Source organism: Polypterus senegalus, chromosome 12 (genome assembly GCF_016835505.1).
Source record: "Polypterus senegalus isolate Bchr_013 chromosome 12, ASM1683550v1, whole genome shotgun sequence".
Taxonomy (NCBI): domain Eukaryota; kingdom Metazoa; phylum Chordata; class Cladistia; order Polypteriformes; family Polypteridae; genus Polypterus; species Polypterus senegalus.
This window is the reverse complement of record NC_053165.1, coordinates 32,978,981-33,001,852: the sequence shown is the minus strand read 5'-3', so window position 1 is coordinate 33,001,852 and position 22,872 is coordinate 32,978,981. Positions and strand designations below refer to the sequence as shown.

The 22,872-nt window shown below is 42.5% G+C and overlaps 1 protein-coding gene across 1 annotated transcript; it reads left to right on the top strand.

Moving 5' to 3' along the window:
* Positions 1 to 8,913: 8,913 nt before the first annotated feature.
* On the top strand, positions 8,914 to 19,454 carry rnaset2l (ribonuclease T2, like). Its single transcript, XM_039772227.1, has 10 exons — positions 8,914 to 8,996; positions 9,217 to 9,301; positions 9,576 to 9,633; positions 9,780 to 9,844; positions 9,987 to 10,047; positions 16,745 to 16,812; positions 17,059 to 17,172; positions 17,262 to 17,310; positions 17,452 to 17,526; positions 19,098 to 19,454. Exons 1-10 carry the CDS (start codon positions 8,990 to 8,992, stop codon positions 19,272 to 19,274), a joined length of 759 nt encoding a protein of 252 aa, XP_039628161.1. The 5' UTR covers positions 8,914 to 8,989; the 3' UTR covers positions 19,275 to 19,454.
* Positions 19,455 to 22,872: the final 3,418 nt, after the last annotated feature.

Below are 22,872 nucleotides of genomic sequence, written 5' to 3'. Positions count from 1 at the left end.
TTGGCCTGGTCCAGCCACTTGGGTCCCCAACAATGAGGATCTTACAAGCCGGATTACTCCAGCCACTGTAAAAAAAAATCTCACACTACTCCATTCCATTCGAACTAGTGTGACAGTAATGTGGCTGCATGGTTGCGCTCAGGTCCTAATTTGGGATCCTGAGGTAATTTGTTGAGTGGTAGGTGCAGTGACACACTGCATTAGTGCATGCTCCCAACTTCCTCTCCTCACAGAACAGGAACAAGGAGGAACTGGAACAAATTTTCTCCCTGGCACTAAAAAGCAGGAACTAAAAAGTGTTAAAGTGGTCTTAGAGAATTAATAAAAGGAAAATATATCCTGGGCACAGTTGTATAAAATGAGACCATTCTACTCTTTAAAATTTTAGAGGTTTCAAGGAGCTGGTTAATTGCCTTTAGTCTGCTTTGTGACAGCACATGAAGCAGGGGCAGAAAAAGTGGAGCTAACAAACCTCCAATGAAGAATAAAAACCTTGGACAACGTTTTCCCTTGCCCGGACGCGGGTCACCGGGGCCCCCCTCTGGAGCCAGGCCTGAAGGTGGGGCTCAATGGCGAGCGCCTAGTGGCCAGGCCTGCACCCATGGGGCTCGGCTGGGCACAGCCCGAAGAGGTAACGTGGGTCCTCCTCCCCATGGGCTCACCACCTATGGGAGGGGCCAAGGAGGTTGGGTGCAGTGTGAGTTGGGTGGTGGCCGAAGGCGGGACCTTGGCGGTCTGATCCTCGGCTACAGAAACTGGCTCTTGGGACGTGGAATGTCACCTCTCTGAAGGGGAAGGAGCCTGAGCTAGTGCGCGAGGTCGAGAGGTTCCGGCTAGATATAGTCGGACTCACCTCGACGCACAGCTTGGACTCTGGAACCAATCTCCTTGAGAGGGGCTGGACTCTCTACCACTCTGGAGTTGCCCCGTGAGAGCGCCAGCAGGTGTGGGCATACTTATTGCCCCCACTGGAGCCTGTGCATTGGGGTTTACCCCGTGGACGAGAGGGTGGCCTCCCTCCCCCGGGTGGGGAAGGGTCCTGACTGTTGTTTGTGCGTATGCCGAACAGCAGTTTGGAGTATCCACCCTTTTGGAGTCTCTGGAGGGGTGCTAGAGGGCATACCTTCTGGGATTCCCTCGCTTTGCTGGGAGACTTCAATGCTCACGTGGGCAATGACAGTGAGACCTGGAAGGGCGTGATTGGGAGGAATGGCCCCGATCTGAACCCGCGCGTGTTTTGTTATTGGACTTCTGTGCTCGTCACAGATTGTCCATAACAAACACCATGTTCAAGCATAAGGGTGTTCATATGTGCACTTGGCACCAGGACACCCTAGGCCTCAGGTCGATGATCGACTTTGTGGTTGTATCGTCGGACTTGCGGCCATATGTCTTGGACACTCGGGTGAAGAGAGGGGCGGAGCTGTCAAATGATCACCACCTGGTGGTGAGTTGGCTTCGATGGTGGGGGAAGATGCCGGTCAGACCTGGTAGGCCCAAACGTGTTGTGAGGGTCTGCTGGGAACGGCTGGCAGAGTCCCCTGTCAGAAGTAGCTTCAACTCCCACCTCCGCAGAACTTCAACCACGCCCCGAGGGAGGTGGGGACATTGAGTCCAATGGGCCATGTTCCGTGCCTCTATTGTTGAGGCGGCTGACCGGAGCTGTGGCCGCAAGGTGGTCGGTGCCTGTCGTGGCGGCAATCCCCAACCCGCTGGTGGACACGGCGTGAGGGATGCCGTCAAGCTGAAGAAGGAGTCCTATAGGACTTTTTTGTCCTGTGGGTCTCTGGAGGCAGCTGATAGGTACCGGCAGGCCAAGCGAACGGCTTCGTTGTTGCTGAGGCAAAACTCGGGCATGGGAGGAGTTTGGAGAGGCCATGGAGAGCACTTTCGACGGCTTGAGGAGATTCTGGTCCACCGTCCGCGCCTCAGGAGGGGAAGCAGTGCAGTGTCAACACCGTATATGGTGGGGATGGTGCGCTGCTGACCTCACTCGACTTCGGGTTGTGGGTGGGGGAGTACTTCAAGACCTCCTCAATCCCACTAACATGCCTTCCACGAGGAAGCAGAGCCTGGGGACTCTGAGGTAGGCTCTCCCATCTCTGGGACTGAAGTCACCGAGGTGGTCAAAAAACTCCTTGGTGGCAGGGCCCCGGGGGTGGATGAGATACCGAGTTCCTTAAGGCTCTGGATGTTGTAGGACTGTCTTGGTTGACACGCCTCTGCAACATCGCATGGACATCGGGACAGTGCCTCTGGATTGGCAGACCGGGGTGGTGGTCCCCTCTTTAAAAGGGGACCGGAGGGTGTGTTCCAACTATAGAGGGATCACACTCCTCAGCCTCCCTGGAAAAGTCTATTCGGGGTTCTGGAGAGGAGGGTCCGTCGGATAGTCGAACCTCGGATTCAGGAGGAACAGTGTGGTTTTCGTCCTGGTCGCGGAACAGTGGACCAGCTCTTCACCCTTAGCAGAGTCCTGGAGGGTGCATGGGAGTTTGCCCGACCGGTCTACATGTGTTTTGTGGACTTGGAAAAGGCATTTGACCGTGTCCCTCGGGAATCCTGTGGGGGTGCTCGGGAGTATGGGGTACCGGACCCCTGATAAGAGCTGTTCGGTCCTGTACAACCGTGTCAGAGCTTGGTCCGCATTGCCGCAGTAAGTCGAGCCTGTTTCCAGTGAGAGTTGGACTTCGCCAGGGCTGCCCTTTGTCACCGATTCTGTTCATAACTTTTATGGACAGAATTTCTAGGCGCAGCCAGGGTGTTGAAGGAGTCACTGCTTTTTGCAGATGATGTTGTCCTGTTTGCTTCATCAGGCCATGATCTTCAGCTCTCTGGATCGGTTCGCAGCTGAGTGTGAAACGGCTGGGATGAGAATCAGCACCTCCAAATCCGAGACCATGGTCCTCAGCCAGAAAAGGGTGGAGTGCCCTCTCAGGGTTGGGGGAGAGATCTTGCCCCAAGTGGAGGAGTTCAAGTATCTCGGGGTCTTGTTCACGAGTGAGGGAATATGGAGCGTGAGATCGACAGGCGGATCGGTGCGGCATCCGCAGTGATGCGGGCTCTGCATCGGTCTGTCGTGGTGAAAAAGGAGCTGAGCCGTAAGGCAAAGCTCTCAATTTACCAGTCTATCTACGCTCCTACCCTCACCTATGTTCATGAGCTATGGGTAGTGACCGAAAGAAAGAGATCGCGAATACAAGCGGCTGAAATGAGTTTCCTCCGCAGGGTGTCTGGGCTTTCCCTTAAAGATCGGGTGAGAAGCTCAGACATCCGGGAGGGGCTCAGAGTAGAGCCGCTACTCCTCCGCATCGAGAGGAGTCAGATGAGGTGGCTCAGGCATCTGATCAGGATGCCTCCTGGACACCTCCCTGGTGAGGTGTTCCGGGCACATCCAACCGGGAGGAGGCCCCGGGGAAGACCCAGGACACGCTGGAGGGACTATGTCTCCCGGCTGGCCTGGGAATGCCTTGGGATTCTCCCGGAAGAGCTGGAAGAAGTGGCCAGGGAGAGGGCAGTCTGGGCCTCTCTGCTTAAGCTGCTGCCCCCGTGACCTGACCTCGGATAAGCGGAAGAGGATGGATAGATGGATGGATATTTTGCCATTTTAAGAAAATATGGAGGTAATATAGAGCCCTCCTAACTGACCTGACCCTTTAAGAGCAACCAAAAACTAAAGAGTGCCATGACATAAGGAACTGCTAATGGAAGTTCTAGACCTGTGGCCCTGAACCAAATATTTGGCCATAATGAACTTGAGTGAATTTTAAAACTACTAGAATCCTTGGGGCTTACTGAATGTACATATAGGATATGGACTGAGATGTATGCTAAACTCTTTGGTGGAGTGAAGTCCAGGTTCTTAGAGTGAGAGAGAGAGAGAGGTGGTAAGTGGTAAAAGTGTTATTTTTAGGGGTACTTTGTGGTGGGTAGTTGGAATGAATGAAATCGGTTGTGTAAACACCGTCTTGATTTCCTTTTTTTTTTTTATGGTTTTCTTGAAAGCGGTAAGATCAGTACATAAATCCTGGAGGTTAGGTAGTTAATGTGCCATTGAGTTTAAGGGGTTCTATTGGAATCCACACATTCCAAATTCTCATTATTCCAATTGATAGCCCAGTGCTTTCTTCCCTTTTTTTTTGTTCCATTTATATAATTGCTACTTCACCCAAAGCACAGGGTTAAAATTCCACCCATTTAAGAAGAGCATCAGAAAACTAGGTACAGTTTTCAAGCCTTTGTAGCAAAGAGTGTGGTCAAAAGGGAAACTTCATTTTAACAAAACAAAAACTGGTTAATTGCTTCCATCAGGAGTTATAAATGTTGTCAAGAGCATAAGTTAAGGTTGTTTGTCTTTTGCAACAAGTTCAAAAGCCATACTGAAACTTATCGAGGAGATTGTAGAGATTTTGTTGAGCCTAAACCTGTGATTCTACAATTGGTTAAGTCCACCAGGAGAAAAGGAATATTAGTTTCCTGTCTGACTTTCTGTATTATTGATTAATTCTTAAAACCGTCAGAATAAAGCCGTGAGCATTCACATGGAGTAACACCATGTCCTGATGGAAAGGATCTCCAGCGAAAAACACAAAATTAAAATCTGGCGGTCTAGAAAGGTATACAAAGCCAATTCTATGTTTCAGGGTCTCAGCCAAATAGTCAGTGCTATACCACGTACACTTCGAAAAAAGTAATCCACCAGAAGCTAAGCATGTTAGAGCCTGGTCAGTACATCGATGTTAGAACATCTAGGAAAAGCTTGGGCTGCTGATGGAACATGTGTTGGTAAGGCCATCCATCAGGGAGGTGTTTACCCTGTGTTCAGTGTATGGATTCCATAGCCCCAGTGCAGTAATGAAGACACTGTGCTTTAAAAATGGGCAGTGTCCTTCAGTTGAGGTATAAAACTGAGGTCTTGACTCTCTGTGGTCCTACAAGATCCCAGGGTATCCTTCAAAAACAGTAGGGTGTATTCTGATGTCCTAACTAAATTGCCTATCATGTCAGTGATAGTGGCGGTTTTTGATATGGGCAACATTGGCCATTGCCCAGGGCGGCATCGTGGAGGGGGCGGCATCTTGAGTATCGGCAATTTTTTTGCGCGCGCCCATGGTGCCCCGACATCATGCCAGCGCATTTTTGGGATTACATGGGCACCGATCGGTTTTCTATTGCCTATTTGCGGGGAGTAAGAGCGCCCTCCATTTGCGAAGTGCGCCTGCTGCTTGCAGCAAAGGGAGGAGAGGAGCGGGGGATTCTCTGGCTGGCTGGCGCGGCATCTAATAACCAGCTCGCAAAATAAAACAAAATTAAATCGTTAGATGGGCACTCCTTGCGTGAGCAGCATTGAGCAGAGTACAACAAACAGGAAGAATAAATTCTCTTGTGTGAAGCTGACGCCAGGTCAATGCGTGTGCTATCTGTATTCTTTATCACAGGTTAGCAAAGTCGCCATAATTGGAGTGCACATTACAGGCTTTAAAACGATAAAATATCGTCAATGAGATTTTGAACATGTTGATAAAATGATTTGAGTTAGTAAGAGTTTTTTTTGTATGGATATATATGTTTGCGTGCTAACTTGCTAATGCAATTGACTCGCGTAGTGGAAACTGGTAGGCGGGGAAAGTTAGCCTGAAATACAGTAACGAACTGGCTGCAGCTCTGAGAGAAAATGTTTATGTAGTTGTTAGTGACCTGGTGAACTGATGACTAGAGATGGTACTAAAGTGAAAATCCTTTACACTATAACGAAATATTTTGGTAATGTATAAATGTAAAATTTGATTTTCTCTCTGTTAGACATTACACTTCCAATAGTTTGTTTTATTGCACTGTATTTTTTCATTGTTTATTAAAACGCTATTAGGACCGCCCCTGATCATGGAAATGTCCATTATGTTCCCCTAATCACCCCCTTTCCCTTTTTAGTGAACTATCCCTCTCATTCCTTCACCACCTAATAGCTAATGTGTGGTGAGTGTACTGGCAAATAAATGGCTGTCATGGCATCATCCAGGGGGGTGTTGCACATTGTTGGTGGTTGAAGTGGCCCCTCACTGACTGAAGTGTCACCATCTTGGATAGTCTAAACTGTCCTTAGGGACATTCTTTTGCTTATTGTTTTGCCTTTGCAATATACAGGGTTGCAGTGACACCCCAAATTTTTATCTTTGTCTTGCCCTGTTTTGCACATTTTACCTGAGAACTTGTCACAAAACTCTGTGCCTGCACTCAATGAAGAGCGCTATACAAAAATAACTTGAAACTCTCAAGCTCCGGCAAACCTGAACTAGATTAAGCAAATTTGATAATGATATTTTAATTTATTTTTATATAGCACACTTTCCACTGACAAGCTCAGAGCATTGCATACAGTTATAAATATAACTTAACATAACATTTTCAAATCTGCTTTGTCTAGTTCAGGGTTTTGGGGGCCAGTTATTCAGTTTGGAATAACAAATCAGGCTAACCAGTAAGTCTTTTGGGAATGTGGAAGGAAGGTTCACACAACTAAGATAAGAACTTGAAAATACCAAATACTGTAGGCAACAACCTGAAGAGGAATTTAAACCTAACATCCAAAAGCTGGCAACCCTACACGTAGCTCCACCATGCTGCCTACATGCACAGAAAAAATATAGTTAAAATAAATTATAAAATGGTATTTAGTGAAAAATAAATAAAACTACAGGCATTATTTATTTTTTCAGGTTCTCACAGACATTAATACTGATATTGTAAGTAAATGGTACTATGAATCCACATTCAGCAGGTAGTGCATGCTCTTTGGGAAAATGTTCTTTAGAAGAGATTGCAGTTTTTACTAAACCAAAAGTCAGTCTCTCTCTCTCTGTCTCTTTTTATATATGTATATATTGTGAGAGATGGCCTACTGAGACTGGCATCCTGGCCAGAGCAGAACTGGGATCCTTACCTGGCAGGGATGCCAATAAAGTGGATGAACAGGGGAAGGCAATTTATTCAGGGCATTATCTCCCCCAATACCCTAGGTGGTAGCCCCCCTGGGCTTTGCTACTGCTACAGAAACCCACAGGGCATTTCAGGAATTGCTGTTCTTATGTGCAGCCCTGTTGTGTCACTTGCATGCCACCAGGGGGCACTACCTTGCTGGACTCCAGATATACCCTGAATTATCAGGACACCAGAAATGCTCCCGGATTTTACGTAAAAGGAGCAGCCTCCTTCATCTAGGCGAGCCGGAGTTGGGAGGAAGCAGGTGAAGCTTGCCTGGAGGAGCAGAGGAAAAAGAATAAGCTTTGAGAATTGTGTTGTATGTGCTGTGTGCCTTCTGAAGCCTGTTTGTGATGGGAATTTAAAAGAATAAAACCCTTTATTTCAATCAGGACTTGTGTCTGTGACTTTTTGTCTGGGGTTCTGGAACTACTGGTCAAACGTTTTAAATAGCTCAGTTTTTCCAGTTTTTCTTCACATTTAATCGGTTGAAATGCAACGAATGGCCTAAAATGTTGAAAAGGTAAGTGGTAAACTACCAAAGGTTTAAAATTTAAAGTTTAGGTTAACAAAAACTGAAAAAAGGAAATAGAATATTACAAATGGGCGTTCTTCAATGAACAACTAATAGGTTAAAGCCTACAGATGATCTACAGCAATTAAAGTTAGTTAAGCCTTGCCAAGTTAAAGCAGACAATTTGCTTAGGTGTCCTAAGTTCTGTTGATTACTTCAAAACCCTCTGTCTGTCTTAAAGCAAAGTTGTAACAGACTGTGTTACTACATCTTCTGAAGTACTACAATATTCCAGTGATAATGGCAAGAAAACAGCAAATAACAAATGAAATGAGACTTAGAATCTTAGAAGTGAAGGCCTTTCATTTAGAGAGACTGCAAAAAGAATTAAACTGTCAGTGTGTCCTATACAATCCAAAGGCAATTGGAAACTGAAAGAAACTCTGTTAGGAACTAGCAGACCCAAAGTCACAACCCAATCAGAAGACATGTTTCTCAGGGGTACCGGCTTGCATGACTGGCACCTCAGAGCACAACAGCTTCAAGCACAGCTTCACAGTGGTCACAAAATACTAGTCTCAGTTTTTACTGTGAAGAGGTGACTGCAGATTTAATAGGACAAGTGAAGTAAGAAAGCCATTACTTAAAGGATAAAATAGGGCCTTGAAAAAACGCCTGTAGACTACTACAGTATGGACAGACTTGGGTTCCTGCAGTCAGCTGTCGCTACTTTTGAGGGAAGCATGGTTCCTATGTATGGGCAGGAGCAATGTACAGTATTCCATCCATCCATAGGTGAGCTCTAATATTCAGTGCAGTTGCCAGAGCTTTATACATGCCCCACTGTCTTTATTTCCTAAATAAGAATGTGAATTTGTCAAACATAGGATTCACCCTTTGCTAACACAGGGAAACTCTAAATAGCAGACAGTAGCCCCTGAACATATGTTGACCATCACCAAATAGGGAGCACACCAGTACCATGTAATGGCCTGCTTGAGCTGCCTCCACTTGTCTCTTCCCATCTTAGTTGTGACTTCTCTCTGTCAAGTTTCTTACCCAGCAATAATGCTTTCTCCCTAGCAGAAGGTTTGCATGGCTTCGTCTGTGTTTATTTATTGCCTCAGTTAGCCGTTTTAAATAAAATGATGTCTATGGAATAAACCTCACAAATCACAGTGGCACATTTCAAACCTTTGGTTACAGAAGCCTTCAGGTTAAATTTTCCTCTGTTATAAAATCTTAAACATTGAACAGCCAACATGCTGGTTGCTTTGCTGCCCTGGTATCACATAAATCTTCACATGGTCTTCTCTGCCATGCCTCTTTGACTTTGCTGAACTTCTTAAGGCTCCAGGGCATAAGCATCTGACTGGACAGCATGAAGCTGCTGGAGGTGTGTCCTCCAGTCATGTGCTTCTATATCATCTCAAAATCAGTGAGAAGTAACTGATTCTCCACTGAGAGAGAACTGATTCTGCACTGCAGCAGAGAAAAATGAAGGGTAAGTTAGTTTTCTTTCTTTCTTTCTTTCTTTCTTTCTTTCTTTCTTTCTTATTTCCAGATTGCTGCTCTTGTGAAAAATTTTGTAACATTATTGTAACATATCATTGGAGAAACAATTTTATTTAAAATGAGAGACTTTCTACCAACTGAAAATGCTTAAAGGATGTTGGTTGTTCAGCGTGCCACAGGCTCAAAACTTTCTGAATTCTGCCCTTTAGGAATTGTGACATCAGTTTGTCTTCTTTGGAATTTACCTGCCATCCTGATTCAGCCAGCCAGCGGCTTCCAAGGAATCCATGCAAAGTAAGGCTAAAGAAAATTACGGTAGAAAGAATGGCAAATAAGCTTTATATAAGAGAAGCCAACGGCAATGTATTCAAAATGTTTAAAACAGAAAAGACTATTCAGTTGTATTGGTATGTCTAGAAAATTTAGCCACGGACTTTGATTTTTAAAGGCAAAAATATAAGAGGAAGTTGAATGAGGAAAGGTGGTTTAGTAAAATGACTCACAAAAAGGAAGCTGTGAACAGTGAGTTTAAAGGCAGGTGGCTAAACTCTCTATTTCTGCATTGCAGGTTCTGCTCCTGGGAATGCATGAAGTTCACCCTGATGTGGCCGGGTACTTACTGTGTGGTGAGTAGAGGTGGAATATAACATAACAACATGGTATAATCATAATCTATGACTGACAGGAATGCTAGCATGTTATGTTCATTGTTAAAGTGACCAGCTGATCCCATCAGTGTGACCTTTAAAACGTTTATTTTTTAAATTTTTAGAGCTTGAAAAAGTTAAAGTGCAGCATCCCCGTCAATGTGAAGGGTTGGACCATTCATGGGCTCTGGTATGTTATCACATTGTGGATACAAAGGTGCTGATCGCTTTGATCTCACAGCAATTTGTTTTTTTGTGATCATTAGTAGGAAATTCCATTTAGTTTCAAGATTGGTTAACTGTTTTTTTTTTTGTGTCACGGTCTCTCTCAGGCCCATGATACATAATGAAAACTGCTGTGATTGTTGGCCAATTTTCCGTTCAGATCTGGATGTAAGTTGACGTCACTTTATGTCTATTATGGGAATTAATTATTTAACTGAAAATATCTACATACAGTATTTTAGTTTTTTGCTTTTTTTCAGACAAGAATCTATTAACAGCAGAATTCATGCTTTTTTCTATTAGAATTAAGGATTCTGTATGCCACATTCCAGCCATTTCAGTTATTTGCTTAGGCTTTTTGTATCTTACAATATATGACATTTCATATTTAAGCCATTGCCCATCCATTCTTTCATTATCAAATCCACTTAATCCATGTCAGGCTCACACTTAACAAAGCCTAATCTAGCAGGACTGAAAACCAGGCAAGAGCCAACCGTATATACAGTGCATGTCCATTGCAATGCACACTCTTGCATACCCTATAGGGAGAAATTAAAAAGACTGAGAGTATAAAGTTTTGGGGACTTATCAGTGCCCCATTTAATCAAAATAAAAGGTTGGGAAAAAGAAAGCAAAAGTGTCAGTCCAATAATTGTGGATGTTAGTATATGTGTCCTTTAGTACCTCTTTGTTCAGACTTCCAGTGATACTTTCCTTACTGTTCTTTCTCAAGTTTGAATATGAACGCTGACTTTTAGAAACACTGTTGTGTAGTTAAGCAGCCTGCTAGGTGGAAGAGGTAGGTTCTTTGAGACCAAGCCAGAAGTGACATTAGTCTGCTTCGTCCTCTGGACCACAGATGAGTGGAGAGAGGGTGTTAGCAATTCTGTTCCTCCCAGTGCTATCTGTGACTGTACCTCTATAATGCTGCTGTAATGGATGGCACTCATGGGCTGGCATCCCATCCAAGATTGAACAGGGACCCTTACCAGGCTAGGAGGCCAATGCAATGGAACGACTTGGGAGATGATTATTGGTGAATATTTTCTTCCCCAGTACGTTACATGGTGGCATCCCTGGACTTCAGTACCCATTCTAATACCCACAGGGTATACTGGGAACTGGAGTCTGAGAGTACAGCCCTGTTGAATGACTTGAGTGCCACCAGTGGGTGCTGTGGGGGTTTACAGTCCCAGCCTTATGGGACTTCCGCTTGACCTGGAAGTGCTTGCAAAGGACCATGTCCTAGCACTGGAAGTACTTCTGGGTCTGAGATAAAAGGAGCCACTTCATCTCACCTTGGGGAATTAGGGCCGGGAGGCAGAATGTGACACTGATCAGGAAGGTGGAAGGTGCAAAGACTCTTGCATTTATAATTGTGTGTTTTGGCTGTGTTCACTAAAGGCGTGTTGATGAGGAATAAAAATGTTTTCTTTTATCCAGAATTGTGTTTTGTGATATTGTGTCTGTGGTTTGCAGCTCAGTGGTACCCCCTTGTGATTACACTACATTGATGGTCCTGGCTTGACAGCACATACATTTACTACAGCACAGCCCATTTAAAATTGCAAATAATGAAATTGAAACAATTCCAAAGAAAAAAAAAAGCTTTTAAAATTGTATATCTGATTATCCAAACACAGGGGATGGCGAACGAAGCGAGCAGGGGGCAGAGACCCCAGTTTATTTAATAATAGCACCTTAACTGGTTTACTTCAGTTCAGCACAGTATAGTTATACCAATCAGCACTCTTTCCACTTCACCATGTGTTGTCCAAGGGGCCTGGGAGTACTTTTGGTGCTATGGTACTGCACACTGAAAACACTTCTGGGCCACATGCATGCTACATGAAGCAGGAAGGTTCTTCTCCTCCATCACCCCTTGGCAGCATCCAAGTACCCCAACATGATTACCCTTCTGCAGGTGTTCAAGTTGGAAGTAAGCCACAGTGTAGCAAGAAGGTTATTTGGGCCAAATGTAATTTGTGAAATTTACTTCACAAAGCCATGTAATTCAGCCAAGAGAGACTGCCAGAGAGACTGACACATGATAGCTGTAAGTCAGGTTAGGGAGATAGGCAAAACACATGTTAAGGACACAAGCAGGTCATTTTAAAAGTTTCTGATGTCTACTAGACCAATATGATTTAAAAACCCAGAGTGTGTGAAGGTATTAAGAACAAGCCAGTTCTTCTGGTAGTCGCCATACCTGACATAAGTGTCTGATTATGCCACCAACATTCCTCGCAGCATGGAACTTCCATGTGTCAGCATTCTCCCAGTTGGCTGGGATGTCCTTTTGCTTCTCTCCAGCCTGAATATGTATGTATACAGTATTATGCATTATATTCTGGGAAAGAATGTTGTCTTTTAAAGCAAGTTGAATACATATATCTCTTTTTGTACTGTATCTCTCTCTTGTAATTATTTCTGCCATGTGTACAAAAGAAGATGGTATTGGTTCTAGTCAGTTCTTTATAAAGGAACACATCCCAGGGGAGAAAAAGTGTTCCCAGCTGAAAAGAAAACACCAGCATTTCATAAGCCAAAGGTCAGAAATTCTAGAGAGCCGAAGGATGGGCCCCGTGGCTTAGAGAGGGAATGTGAGCTCTTTGGCTGTAAATAATGGTAGCAAGCAAGAATTGTCCTTATCAAACGGATAAGATAGACAGAGTGGGATTTGACACCCCCTCAACTAAGAATTATTGGTGGAATTAATTACAGGGAGGATTAGAGCAGTGGAATGTTAGGAGTCAGATGAGGAAGAATAATGACTTAAATGATAATAATTATAATAAATGTAAAAGATGCTTATGGCTGGATACTCATTGTTCTATCTAAGTTGAATCTGTATGTGTGCCATACAATAAAGCCTGATTCTGCTGCCTGTCCCGAGACTCTGAGTGCATTCTTTGGGCCTGAGGGTGCCCCTGTCGTGTCTGCCTGCTTCAACATAACCCTGAGTGTATTCTTCAAATATTTAATGATTAATAACACATATTTAATATTTAATATCTGAATTCTCACTTCATCATTCAAGACCTTCTGAACTTTAATGCCATAAATGTAGGATAGAATTCAAATTTGGAAGTTTGGCTGATCATCATTTCTAAACAGCAGGCAGCACCTCAGACCTCAGCACCATATTCACAGATCTTGAATTCCATTTTCAGGCAATCATCATCTAAGTTAATATAGGCTGTCACTTGTTTCATCCACATCTATTGATGTAGTTTCAAATCTTCTCAGTCCAATTCCTGATCAAAAGGCCTATCTACTGTATGCCTTAAGTATTTACCAGATAGCAGGTACAAGTGTTAGATTAAGCACCACTCCAATGCAAAGCGTGCTCATATGTATACCCATATTCACTCATACTATTCTAATACTCATTTTTTCCTTCATCAAACAATGCTCAATATTCCAAAATGACAAAGAAAAGAGGATTCTAGGAATTTTTGAAAATTTATTAAAAATAAAAAAACTGAAATATCTCATTGGCACAAGTTTTCAAACCCTTTAGTCAGTACTTTGTTAAAAGACTTTTGGCAGTAATTACAGCACGGAGGCTTCTTGGGAATCATGCAACAAGTTTTGTACACCTGGAATTGTGGATTTTCTGCCATTCTTCTCTGTAGATCATCTCAAGCTCTTTCCGTTTGGATGGAGCCTGTCACTGGACAGTTATTTTCAGGTCTTTCCAGGTTCTAGTCTGGTCTCTGACTGGGACACTCGAGAACATTCCCAGCTTTGTCCCTAAACCAACCATGTGTTGTTCTTGCTTTATGCTTGGTGTCATATTCCTGTTGGAAAGTGAATCTTCAGCCCAATCCAAGGTGCATGGCACTCTAGAACTGGTATTCTTTAAGGAAATCTCTGTATTTTGCTCCATTCTGCTTCCCCTCAACCCTGTCTAATCTCCCAGTCCCTGCTGCTGAAAAATAACTCCACAGCATGATGCTGCCACCACCATGCATCACAGTTGGAATGGTATTACCTAAGTGATGAGCAGTGCCTGCTTGACCTCCAGATGCGACACTTAGAACTGAGGCCAAACATTTCAATCTTGGATTAAGCAAACCAGAGAATCTTGCTTCTCATAATCTGAAAGACCTTTTGGGTTTCTTATTGCAAACTCAAGAGGACTTTTGTCTGTCATCTGACCACACTGCCATGAAGCACAGATGCCCTTCTGGATATTTCTTTCATCTCTCCACAGGTTGCCTAGAACTCAACCAGAATGATTATTGGGTTCTTGGTCAACTTTCTTACCATGATCCTTTTGCTTGTTTGGCTGGGTGACCAGCTCTATAAAGAGTTGTGGGTGTTTCATACTTATCCCATTAGAATTATAGAAGCCACTGTGCTCTTGTGAAGCATCAATGCTGCAAGAGTTCTTTGGAGACTTCTCTAGATCTGTGCCTCGACAGAATCCTGTCTCCACTTCCCCTACAATGTCATGACTTGGTTTTCTCTCTGATAAACATTGTCAGCTGTCTTTGAAACTATAGACATACAGTATGTGTACAATCAATTGAATTTAATAGAGATGAACTCTTAAGTTGTAGGAACATCTCAACGATGATCAGTAGAATGAGATGTTCCTGAGCCAAATTACTAGTGTTATTGTGAAGGGTCTGGATATTTGTGTCAATATGATATGATAATAAATTTGCAAAACCTCCTAAAATTCTTTTGATGAGCGAAAAAACTGAATTTCATAGATTTTAGCATAAGTCTGCAACATAAAAAATGTGTTAAAAGTGAAGAGGTCTGAATACTTTCTGAAGGTACTATACGTAAATACAGTGCTTCATTGTGGTTAATAATATTAACCTATTGACAATACCTTGTAGAAAGATACAGATGCCTTCTAGCATGTTTAATGTTTAAGGTGGGATGCATTCAATCTGAATTTAAATTTTCTTATAAAGTCCTGATACAAACTTAGATATGTCTAGGTGGAGTGGTCCAGTTTCCATTATAATCAGTGTACAGCACATGAGTAAGAAAAGATTCCAAAGCTGGAACAAGCAAATAATTTACAATTATACGGGGGTACTGCACATGGGAGTTGTAAAGGCTGCAAAAAACTCAATAGTTATAAGTTTAAGCAGCTGAGAAACATTGCATAGAGTCAAATGCAATATACCAAATGGTTTACTATGGTACAGATAACCAAGTGTTGCACTTCTTCTATGTTGATGCAATGGCCAGCACAAGGTATGAAACAATGATCTTACCTATAAAGAGTAAAAAAACACGCCCAGATGCACAGCTAAGCTGAGAAGATTACCAATGTCACACAGGCAATTCCAGGAGATTGCAGTTATGTTTTGTTGGAAAATGGACTAGGCAGGTCTTTCACAAAAGGTTGCAGGATGTCTGTCCTTTGTGTGCAGTTGCATGATCAGGGTTCCCCATGGAAGAGCGAAGATGACAGACAATTGTGGGTGACTGCTCCCAGCATAAAGACACCCATGGTTCTGGTAGTGTGGATGTATTGTTCTGTTCTCCTCATTGTTTCCATGAGTGAATGTAATAGACATTAAAACTAAGAGATATGCAAGAATCATCACTGAAGTCAAGCTTGTTATTAGTTCATGGCAATGGAGATGCAATCTTCACGTCTTTACTAACAAATACCAAAGGCCTCCTGTCATTATTGTGTGCAACATTATCTCCACTGTAACATCTACATGGAACCAGTCTCAACAAGAACATTAATTTGGTCCTTACCAAACTAGCTCAGTTGTTTTGATGAATGATAAATCAATGAGTTATTCTTGAGGTCCTATAATAGAAGAACCAATTTTTTGAGGCAACTTTGATTGCAACCTGTCTGGTGTTCACTTTTTCATGGCGAGTGTGATGTATAGCCTTATAATAGGGCAACACAAATGTCAAGGCCTTAAAACACTAATCATTTGCATATAAAACTAATTTCCTGCATACATGATTATGCTGATCTTTTCATGAACATTGGATTTATCCTTTGGAGCTGAATATATTAAAGAATTTTATTTCTGAACTTTTTTGGGGAGATTATGATAACCTCTTTCTCTTCACACTTTAGGAAAGGGGTTCTTATAACACACCCTGAGGTGTGGTAAAACATGTTGTTAAAGGATTACTCCAAACAAAAATAATATTATTGTAGTAATGATCAAGAAAGTGGGCGGCATGGTGGTGCAGTGGATAGTGCTTCTGCCTAGCAGTTAGGAGACCCAGGTTCACTTCCAAGAGTCCTCTCTGCGTGGAGTCTGCATGTTCTCCCCGCGTCTGCGTGGGTTTCCTCCGGGTACTCCGATTTCCTCCCACAGTCCAAAGACATGCAGGTCAGGTGCACTGGCGATTCTAAATTGTCCCTAGTGTGTGCTTGGTGTGTGTGAGTGTGTGTACGCACACTACGGTAGGCTGGCCCCCTGCCCAGGGCTTGTTTCCTGCCTTGCACCCTGTGTTGGCCGGTTTTGACTCCGGCAGACCCCTGTGACAATGTAGTTAGGATATAGTGGGTTGGATAATGGATGGATGATCAATAAAAAATTTAAATCTCACATTTTCATGCAGAATGAAGAATACAAAGTTTCTGATATAACAGGCAACTATGGTGACCAATACTGGACTACAGCAAACAGTATCAATAACATCCATAAAGTGTCTCACTTTACTTGTGTCACATAATCCACATGTGAAGTAATTCAACCATATGCTCACAATGTCCCAAACACATCTGAAAACATTCAATTTTTGTTCATAAGAGAATTTTTCAAAAGTGGTCTGTTTAACAATATTTTCATAAAAATATACATGTTTGGGATGTGTAACGGAACTCCTACCTGTTTCTTATCTCTCTTTGTAGGTGCTGGAACCACAATTGTCCATGTTGTGGCCTACGCTAATTCAGAATAAGTCCAGTTTCTCCTTCTGGTAAGAGGATATGGCAAGTTCTACTAAGTTTAGTCTACGTCATTTCTCATAGTCTGCAGCTGTCCTCTCCTTGTTCTTCCTCCTTTAGACTTTTTACTCAGAAACATGTTGAAACTTGTCTTTGAGGGTCACTAAAGTTACAATATTTCAGTATATGATGCATGTGATGATGGTACAGAATTCACAGAGTTTGTCGGAGCTTCCACTGTTGAACTCCCGGCTTACTTTAAAAATGTTTTCCTTTAGGCAAGAAGAATGGCGCCGTCACGGTGCCTGTGCTGGCTGCGTGGAGGGGATGAACTCACCCACCAAGTACTTTCAAACTGCCCTTAAACTGCGGGGCAATTTTGATGTAGACAGGTAAGTGCATATTGGAGTGGGCTAATGTTTATTTCAAGATGAAAAGTAGTTTAAAGTGACAAAAATACTTTCTTCCTTAACAATTGTAGAGCTCTCCAGACAGCTGGTGTCTTTCCTTCCTGTAATGTATCCTATAATGTGAGTAAAAGAGCTAGACATACCCTGAAAAAATGGCTATTTCGGCTTCTGTAACAATGGTACATCTTTTGATTGGGTGTTAAAATCTCACATCTCACTCATTTATATTTCTTGTTCTCTCTTCCCTGACACTTTGACTAGTATAACCAGCTTTATTCTATATTGCGGCCCATTGCGGGTGAAGTCCTTACAATCCAATGTGTTCAGGACCACAAGGTAGGAATGTTTCTAGATTCAAGTGCTTTGTTTGCTTGTGAAGGTTACATGTATTCTCTGAATTATGCATTTAGAATGTGACTTAATTTCATTGCCATTTTATTTTTGCTTCCCTTTCTCCAGATCCACATTTCTCACTCATTCCTTTACTGTTATCTTACACACTTCCTTTCTCTCTTTCATTCTTTACATTTACTTTAAAAGGCACCTGTTTAGCATTAACATGGCAAATGTTGGTGGCATGGTAACTCCCAAAGACACATAGATTTATATAACTGAGACTCACATTTAGCCCAGTGTGCCCTCCACCAGACAGGCATCTGATCCAAAGCTGGTTCCCAACTTGCCCTCAGTGCTGCTTGGTTAGGACTATAATCAATCATGAAAAGAGGCCTTGTTTACAAAGCTTGCATATGCACATAAAAAGGCTTGAAGAGTACTATGCAACTTTCCACTCAATTGTTGGGATTTATAAAAGAAAACATAATGGGGAACATATGTATATTTACAGTATCTCTAACCCTCAACAATGAGGATCCTGAGAACCGGAACACCCATGGGGAATCGCGTCACATGGCCATAGTGTCATAACTGATGCTCCCCCTGAACTAACTCCTGACGAATCCCAGCATCAACTTGAAAAAATGCAGCCTTCACTCTGCACAGCACTCACAGTACCAGTGTACAGGCCAACCGTTATATCCAGCAACATTGAAGCTAAGTCTCAGGATGTCCCACAGGGCAGCTCGATCAACTGAGTTGAACACTTTACGAAAATCGACAATGTTTGCTCTCCATGAGAACCCTCAGTGCCAGGATGCAGTCAATGGTAGACTTTTTAGTTGTAAAACCAGAATGCTCCGGCCACTGATAGGTGCTCAAATGATCATGGATCCTATTAAGGACAACCCTAGCAAGGACCTTACCCAGCACAGAGAGCATTGTTATCCCCCTGTAGTTGCTGCAATCCAGGCGATCACCCATCCTTTTCCAGATAGGGGCAACAAGTCCCATTTTCCAGTCAATTGGGATTTCGCCAGTCTCCCAAATGGAAACAAAAATTGCTTGCAATGCCAGGAAGACAGCCTTACCACCAGCCTGGAGAAGTTCACCCCAGATTCCACAGATCCCTGCAGCCTTCCCTTCCCATAGCTGGTTCACCACCTGTGCAATCTCAGTGAAATTGGGTTGTTCACAGCTAATTAAAGGATCAGCCTCAAGAACTGTAGACCCAGAGATATCCAATGCCCTAGTCGGAACAATTAACTAGTCCCTAAAGGTATATGAATGTTGCGTTACACATACAGTTTCTAACTTCAAGTCATCTTACCCTGTTTCATATTCCTCCCTTCCCTTTCGGTTCATTATTAATATCCTCAGCTGGAAAAATGAAAAGCTTAAATAAACCTTCACAATTTTATATTTCCTGTCTTTCTTTCATTCTCTCACCCTCTTCTCTTTTTTCCTTCCTCTTTTCTATCCAAATTTCCTTTCAACTTTATCTTAAAACCCTTCTTTTAACTCTGTTTCATCTTCTCTAAATGTAAATCTTTAATTCCTCCCACTCATAGGGACGACAGGTATGGGTGCAACTGAAAATCACCATGACTAAGACATTCACCCTGGGCTGCAATAAGCTTCAGGTTTTGGATGATTCTCAGGAACCACCAGGACATCCCTGCCCAAGAACAGAACCTATCTTTTACTTCCCAATCCACAGAGAGAACCCAGCGGAGCCTTGCAAATGACCAAAGGGTCTCATAGGCAAATCATCAAGTCACCCTATTCCTGGCAATTGAGCTTGCAGAATGCTTACTGTAATAATGCTTTAAAAACACTGTGCCTGTACTAAGTAATTATTTCTACATTCCTCAGGTGGACAAGTGCTTTTTCATCTAGTGTGCATTAAATAAAATGGTTTCACCTCAGCTGTATTTTTGGCCTTGTGGTTTCATTGATGGGAACAGGTGGTTGGCTCTGTCATCGCTAACAAGTCAACTCTCATCTATACTCCATACACTTACAGACAAGTGTACTGAGTCTGGATGAAATCTTTAGTCTGTTATTTATATGCTGACATACAGAAAAATGACAAGATTTTTATTATTTTCCACTTACATGGTATTTTGTAAATATTCAAAAAAGTTAAACTATTAACACCAGTTTTAAAGTGTATTTGAATGTGTGAAAAATGTCTAAAATAAGTACTCTTCCAATAATGATTAAATATTAGCCAATGAATATGCAGCTGTTTCTTATAAAAATACCAGTGCTGTTGACTAGTTTCATGTACTTGAACAATCACAAAGTAAATCTCCTAGTGAAAGTGGCAACAGTGGAAGTGAAACTTCCATCGTTGACTGATTCTTTGTTTGCTTCACCACCACCCAACATTTTGTGGGTTATCTCCCTCCCCAAACTACCTGACGCTGTCACTACAGGCTTCCTTTTGAAAGTGCTACATGAATTGTTTTTGAATGTAAAATTACGCTACATTGTGCACAAACTAAACCTATCCAAAAAGACACAGAGCAAAAAACTTTGACTAATGTTTGTCTTTGGCATGATGACACAGACTCAAACCAACAGTCTACAACCTAACTAATAGACTTAATGCCTCAGTTGCAGACTCCTAATTTCGAGAATTTACCATCAAGGTAATCCTGAGATGTGATTTAAAGGGCGCTCCTCGCTAATTCTAGATTCAGTCCAGAATCAGTAGATCAGTTGCGTTAGCACTGGTGGGGTGGAATAGATACAGAAAGATAGAGAAGGATGGTGAAAGGGGCATTGCAGTTTAAGAAGGAGGAAAGACACATTATAAGACAAAACAGTGTAAGTGACTTGTGAAGTGGCAGGAGCAACATTGTTTCTTTATTCTGTTTGTTTGTGAGAGACACTGGGGATATTCTTCCATTCCACATATAGAAATTATATTTACACTTTATACTATAAAATCATTCACAGTTCCTTTCAAGTATACCACTCCTGGATTTCAAATGAAAGATAACAGATTTTTTTTTAATCAATATGTTTGATCCAGACTGACATGCTCAAAAAGAAAATCTTTAAATATAAAATTCCTTGTCAGCAGATTTTTTTTGAAATGTCAAAAACAGAAATATGCTACAGAGACTGCAATAATGTCTGGCTGAGAAATCTTTATCTCAATAACAGTGTGACGATGTGGGTTCTGCTCCACGCTCCTATCTGATATTTGGAAGCCCTTGAACCCAACACCGTTGATAATGTCACCGAGTGAGCTAAACAGTGAGACAACATTTGAGCAAGGGGATGGTAAAGATGTGCAAAAGTGCTTTTATTAAAAGAAACAATCAAAACAAAACAATGTTCCATGTAAAATGCAGTGCTTTGAATTCTTCATTAAATAAATAGTTCAATAAATAAATAATCCATTAAAAGAAAAACGTGGAGGAAAAAACACACACAAAAAAAACAATCCTTTTAAAATGAGGTTAAAACAACGCTGGAAGCAAACCTTTAAAAACACAAAGTCTGGTGTCTTTTTACCTGGCGTTTCCCCTGCTTCTCCCATTGGGCTTTGCAACAGGAGAGTCGCCATACCTGCAGCTGACCTTCTCCTACTCAACTGATCTGGTGGCCTTCCGATTCCTGGCTCCCCAGCTCACCTAGACCTAGACTTGGGCTCCCCAGAAACCAGGACGCTCACACCGGGGCTTCTCTTCCCAATCTCCGACTCCTGCTGCCTGTCTTTGCTGCGGCGAGCCAACCTTCTCTCGGTCACCCCTGCTCCAAACAATCGCTCAGCAGGAGCGACCACTACCATCGGCTCTCAGGTGCCAGTCAAACACCTCACTTGGGCTCGCCTCTCCCAGCTGCTCATATACAGAGTGAGCCTGCGCTTGCTCGCTCTCCTTCTTTCTCTCAACTGACTTTCTCACTCCTGCTTCCTGCCTTCTTCTCTGCAACCTCCGTCTTTCTTTTTCTTTTTCTTCCTCTCCATCCGACTCGCGCTTCTTTTTATATAGCGAGGGGCCATAGCAGCTGCAGCACATTAGCCACGGGAACAATCACGGATGTGGCCAGTTCCTCACCTGTACACTCGGTGAGAAACACCCACACCGCAGATCGCTTGCTACAACCACTACGCCCCCTCACGAAGCCACCTCGAGTGCAGTGATTATTTATAAAAAAAAATGGCCTTTGCTCAGCGAGTTGTGGACCCATAACACCACAAACAGGTGCAAGTCTTGTTAGCATTTTAAATTGTCTCTCAGCTTTACATACTGGTAAGGAGTATACTTTTCTACTCCTCTTGACAGATTTGCTCCAGAGCACTCACATTTCTGGCAGAATGCATGTGGACTGGCATTTTCAAATCATGCTTCAGATTCTCAATAGTATATATAAATAAAATGTATTATTATTATTAATATTTATTATAGAGATCAGGATGTAAGTGAGCCAAAGTGAATGTGAGCTCCATTGCATTATTTTCTGGTGCTGCCCTTTCTTTATTTTTTGTACAGTTCCATTAAGCTGCTAAGTCCAGGTTGCCCCTTTCATTGTAGTGTTAGCATTTCTATGGCAAAATTAGGTTTTTGCTTTAAATGTGAGCTCAGCCTTGGCCTCATATGAACAAAAGACCTTGTACAAAATAGTAGATGATTCACTGTTTTGCAATCTACCAAAAATCCACAAGACTTTTTTTTTCTGCCATCCTGTGTAATCCAGCAACTTTTCTTGAGATCTGAATTTATTTGCAAAGCACTATATCAATGTAAACAACTTTGTATATTTTAGCAACTATAAAGTGAAATGGTGGCACGTTGGGTAATGTTTATTTCCTGGGATCAGGCACTGCCTGTGAGGATTTAACACATTCTCCTCATGTCACTGTGGGTTTTCCGCCATATTTTCCAGGATCTCACAAATACAGAAGCTAGGTAAATTGATTGTTCTAAACTGGCCCATTGTTGGGTTTATGGGCAAGTGTGCACCGGAATGGTTTGGTGTTTATCCAGAATTCATTCCCAGATTGCATTAAGTAGGTTTTGACAATGTTACTACAGTGCATCCGGAAAGTATTCACAGCGAATCACTTTTTCCACATTTTGTTATGTCACAGCCTTATTCCAAAATGGATTCATTTCATTTTTTTCCTCAGAATTCTACACACAACACCCCATAATGACAACGTAAAAAACGTTTACTTGAGATTTTTGCAAATTTATTAAAATAAAAAAATGTAGAAAGCACATGTACATAAGTATTCACAGCCTTTGCCATGAAGCTAAAAATTGAGCTCCAGTGCATCCTGGTTCCTCTGATCATCCTTGAGATGTTTCTGCAGCTTAATTGGAG

What these genes read in the sequence shown, in the direction of transcription:
- rnaset2l (XM_039772227.1), top strand. An exon ending in TTCCAAGGAATCCATGCAAA is followed by an intron (nt 9,302 to 9,575) that starts GTAAGGCTAAAG and finishes TCTGCATTGCAG; the next exon opens with GTTCTGCTCCTGGGAATGCA. An exon ending in CCTGTAATGTATCCTATAAT is followed by an intron (nt 17,311 to 17,451) that starts GTGAGTAAAAGA and finishes CACTTTGACTAG; the next exon opens with TATAACCAGCTTTATTCTAT.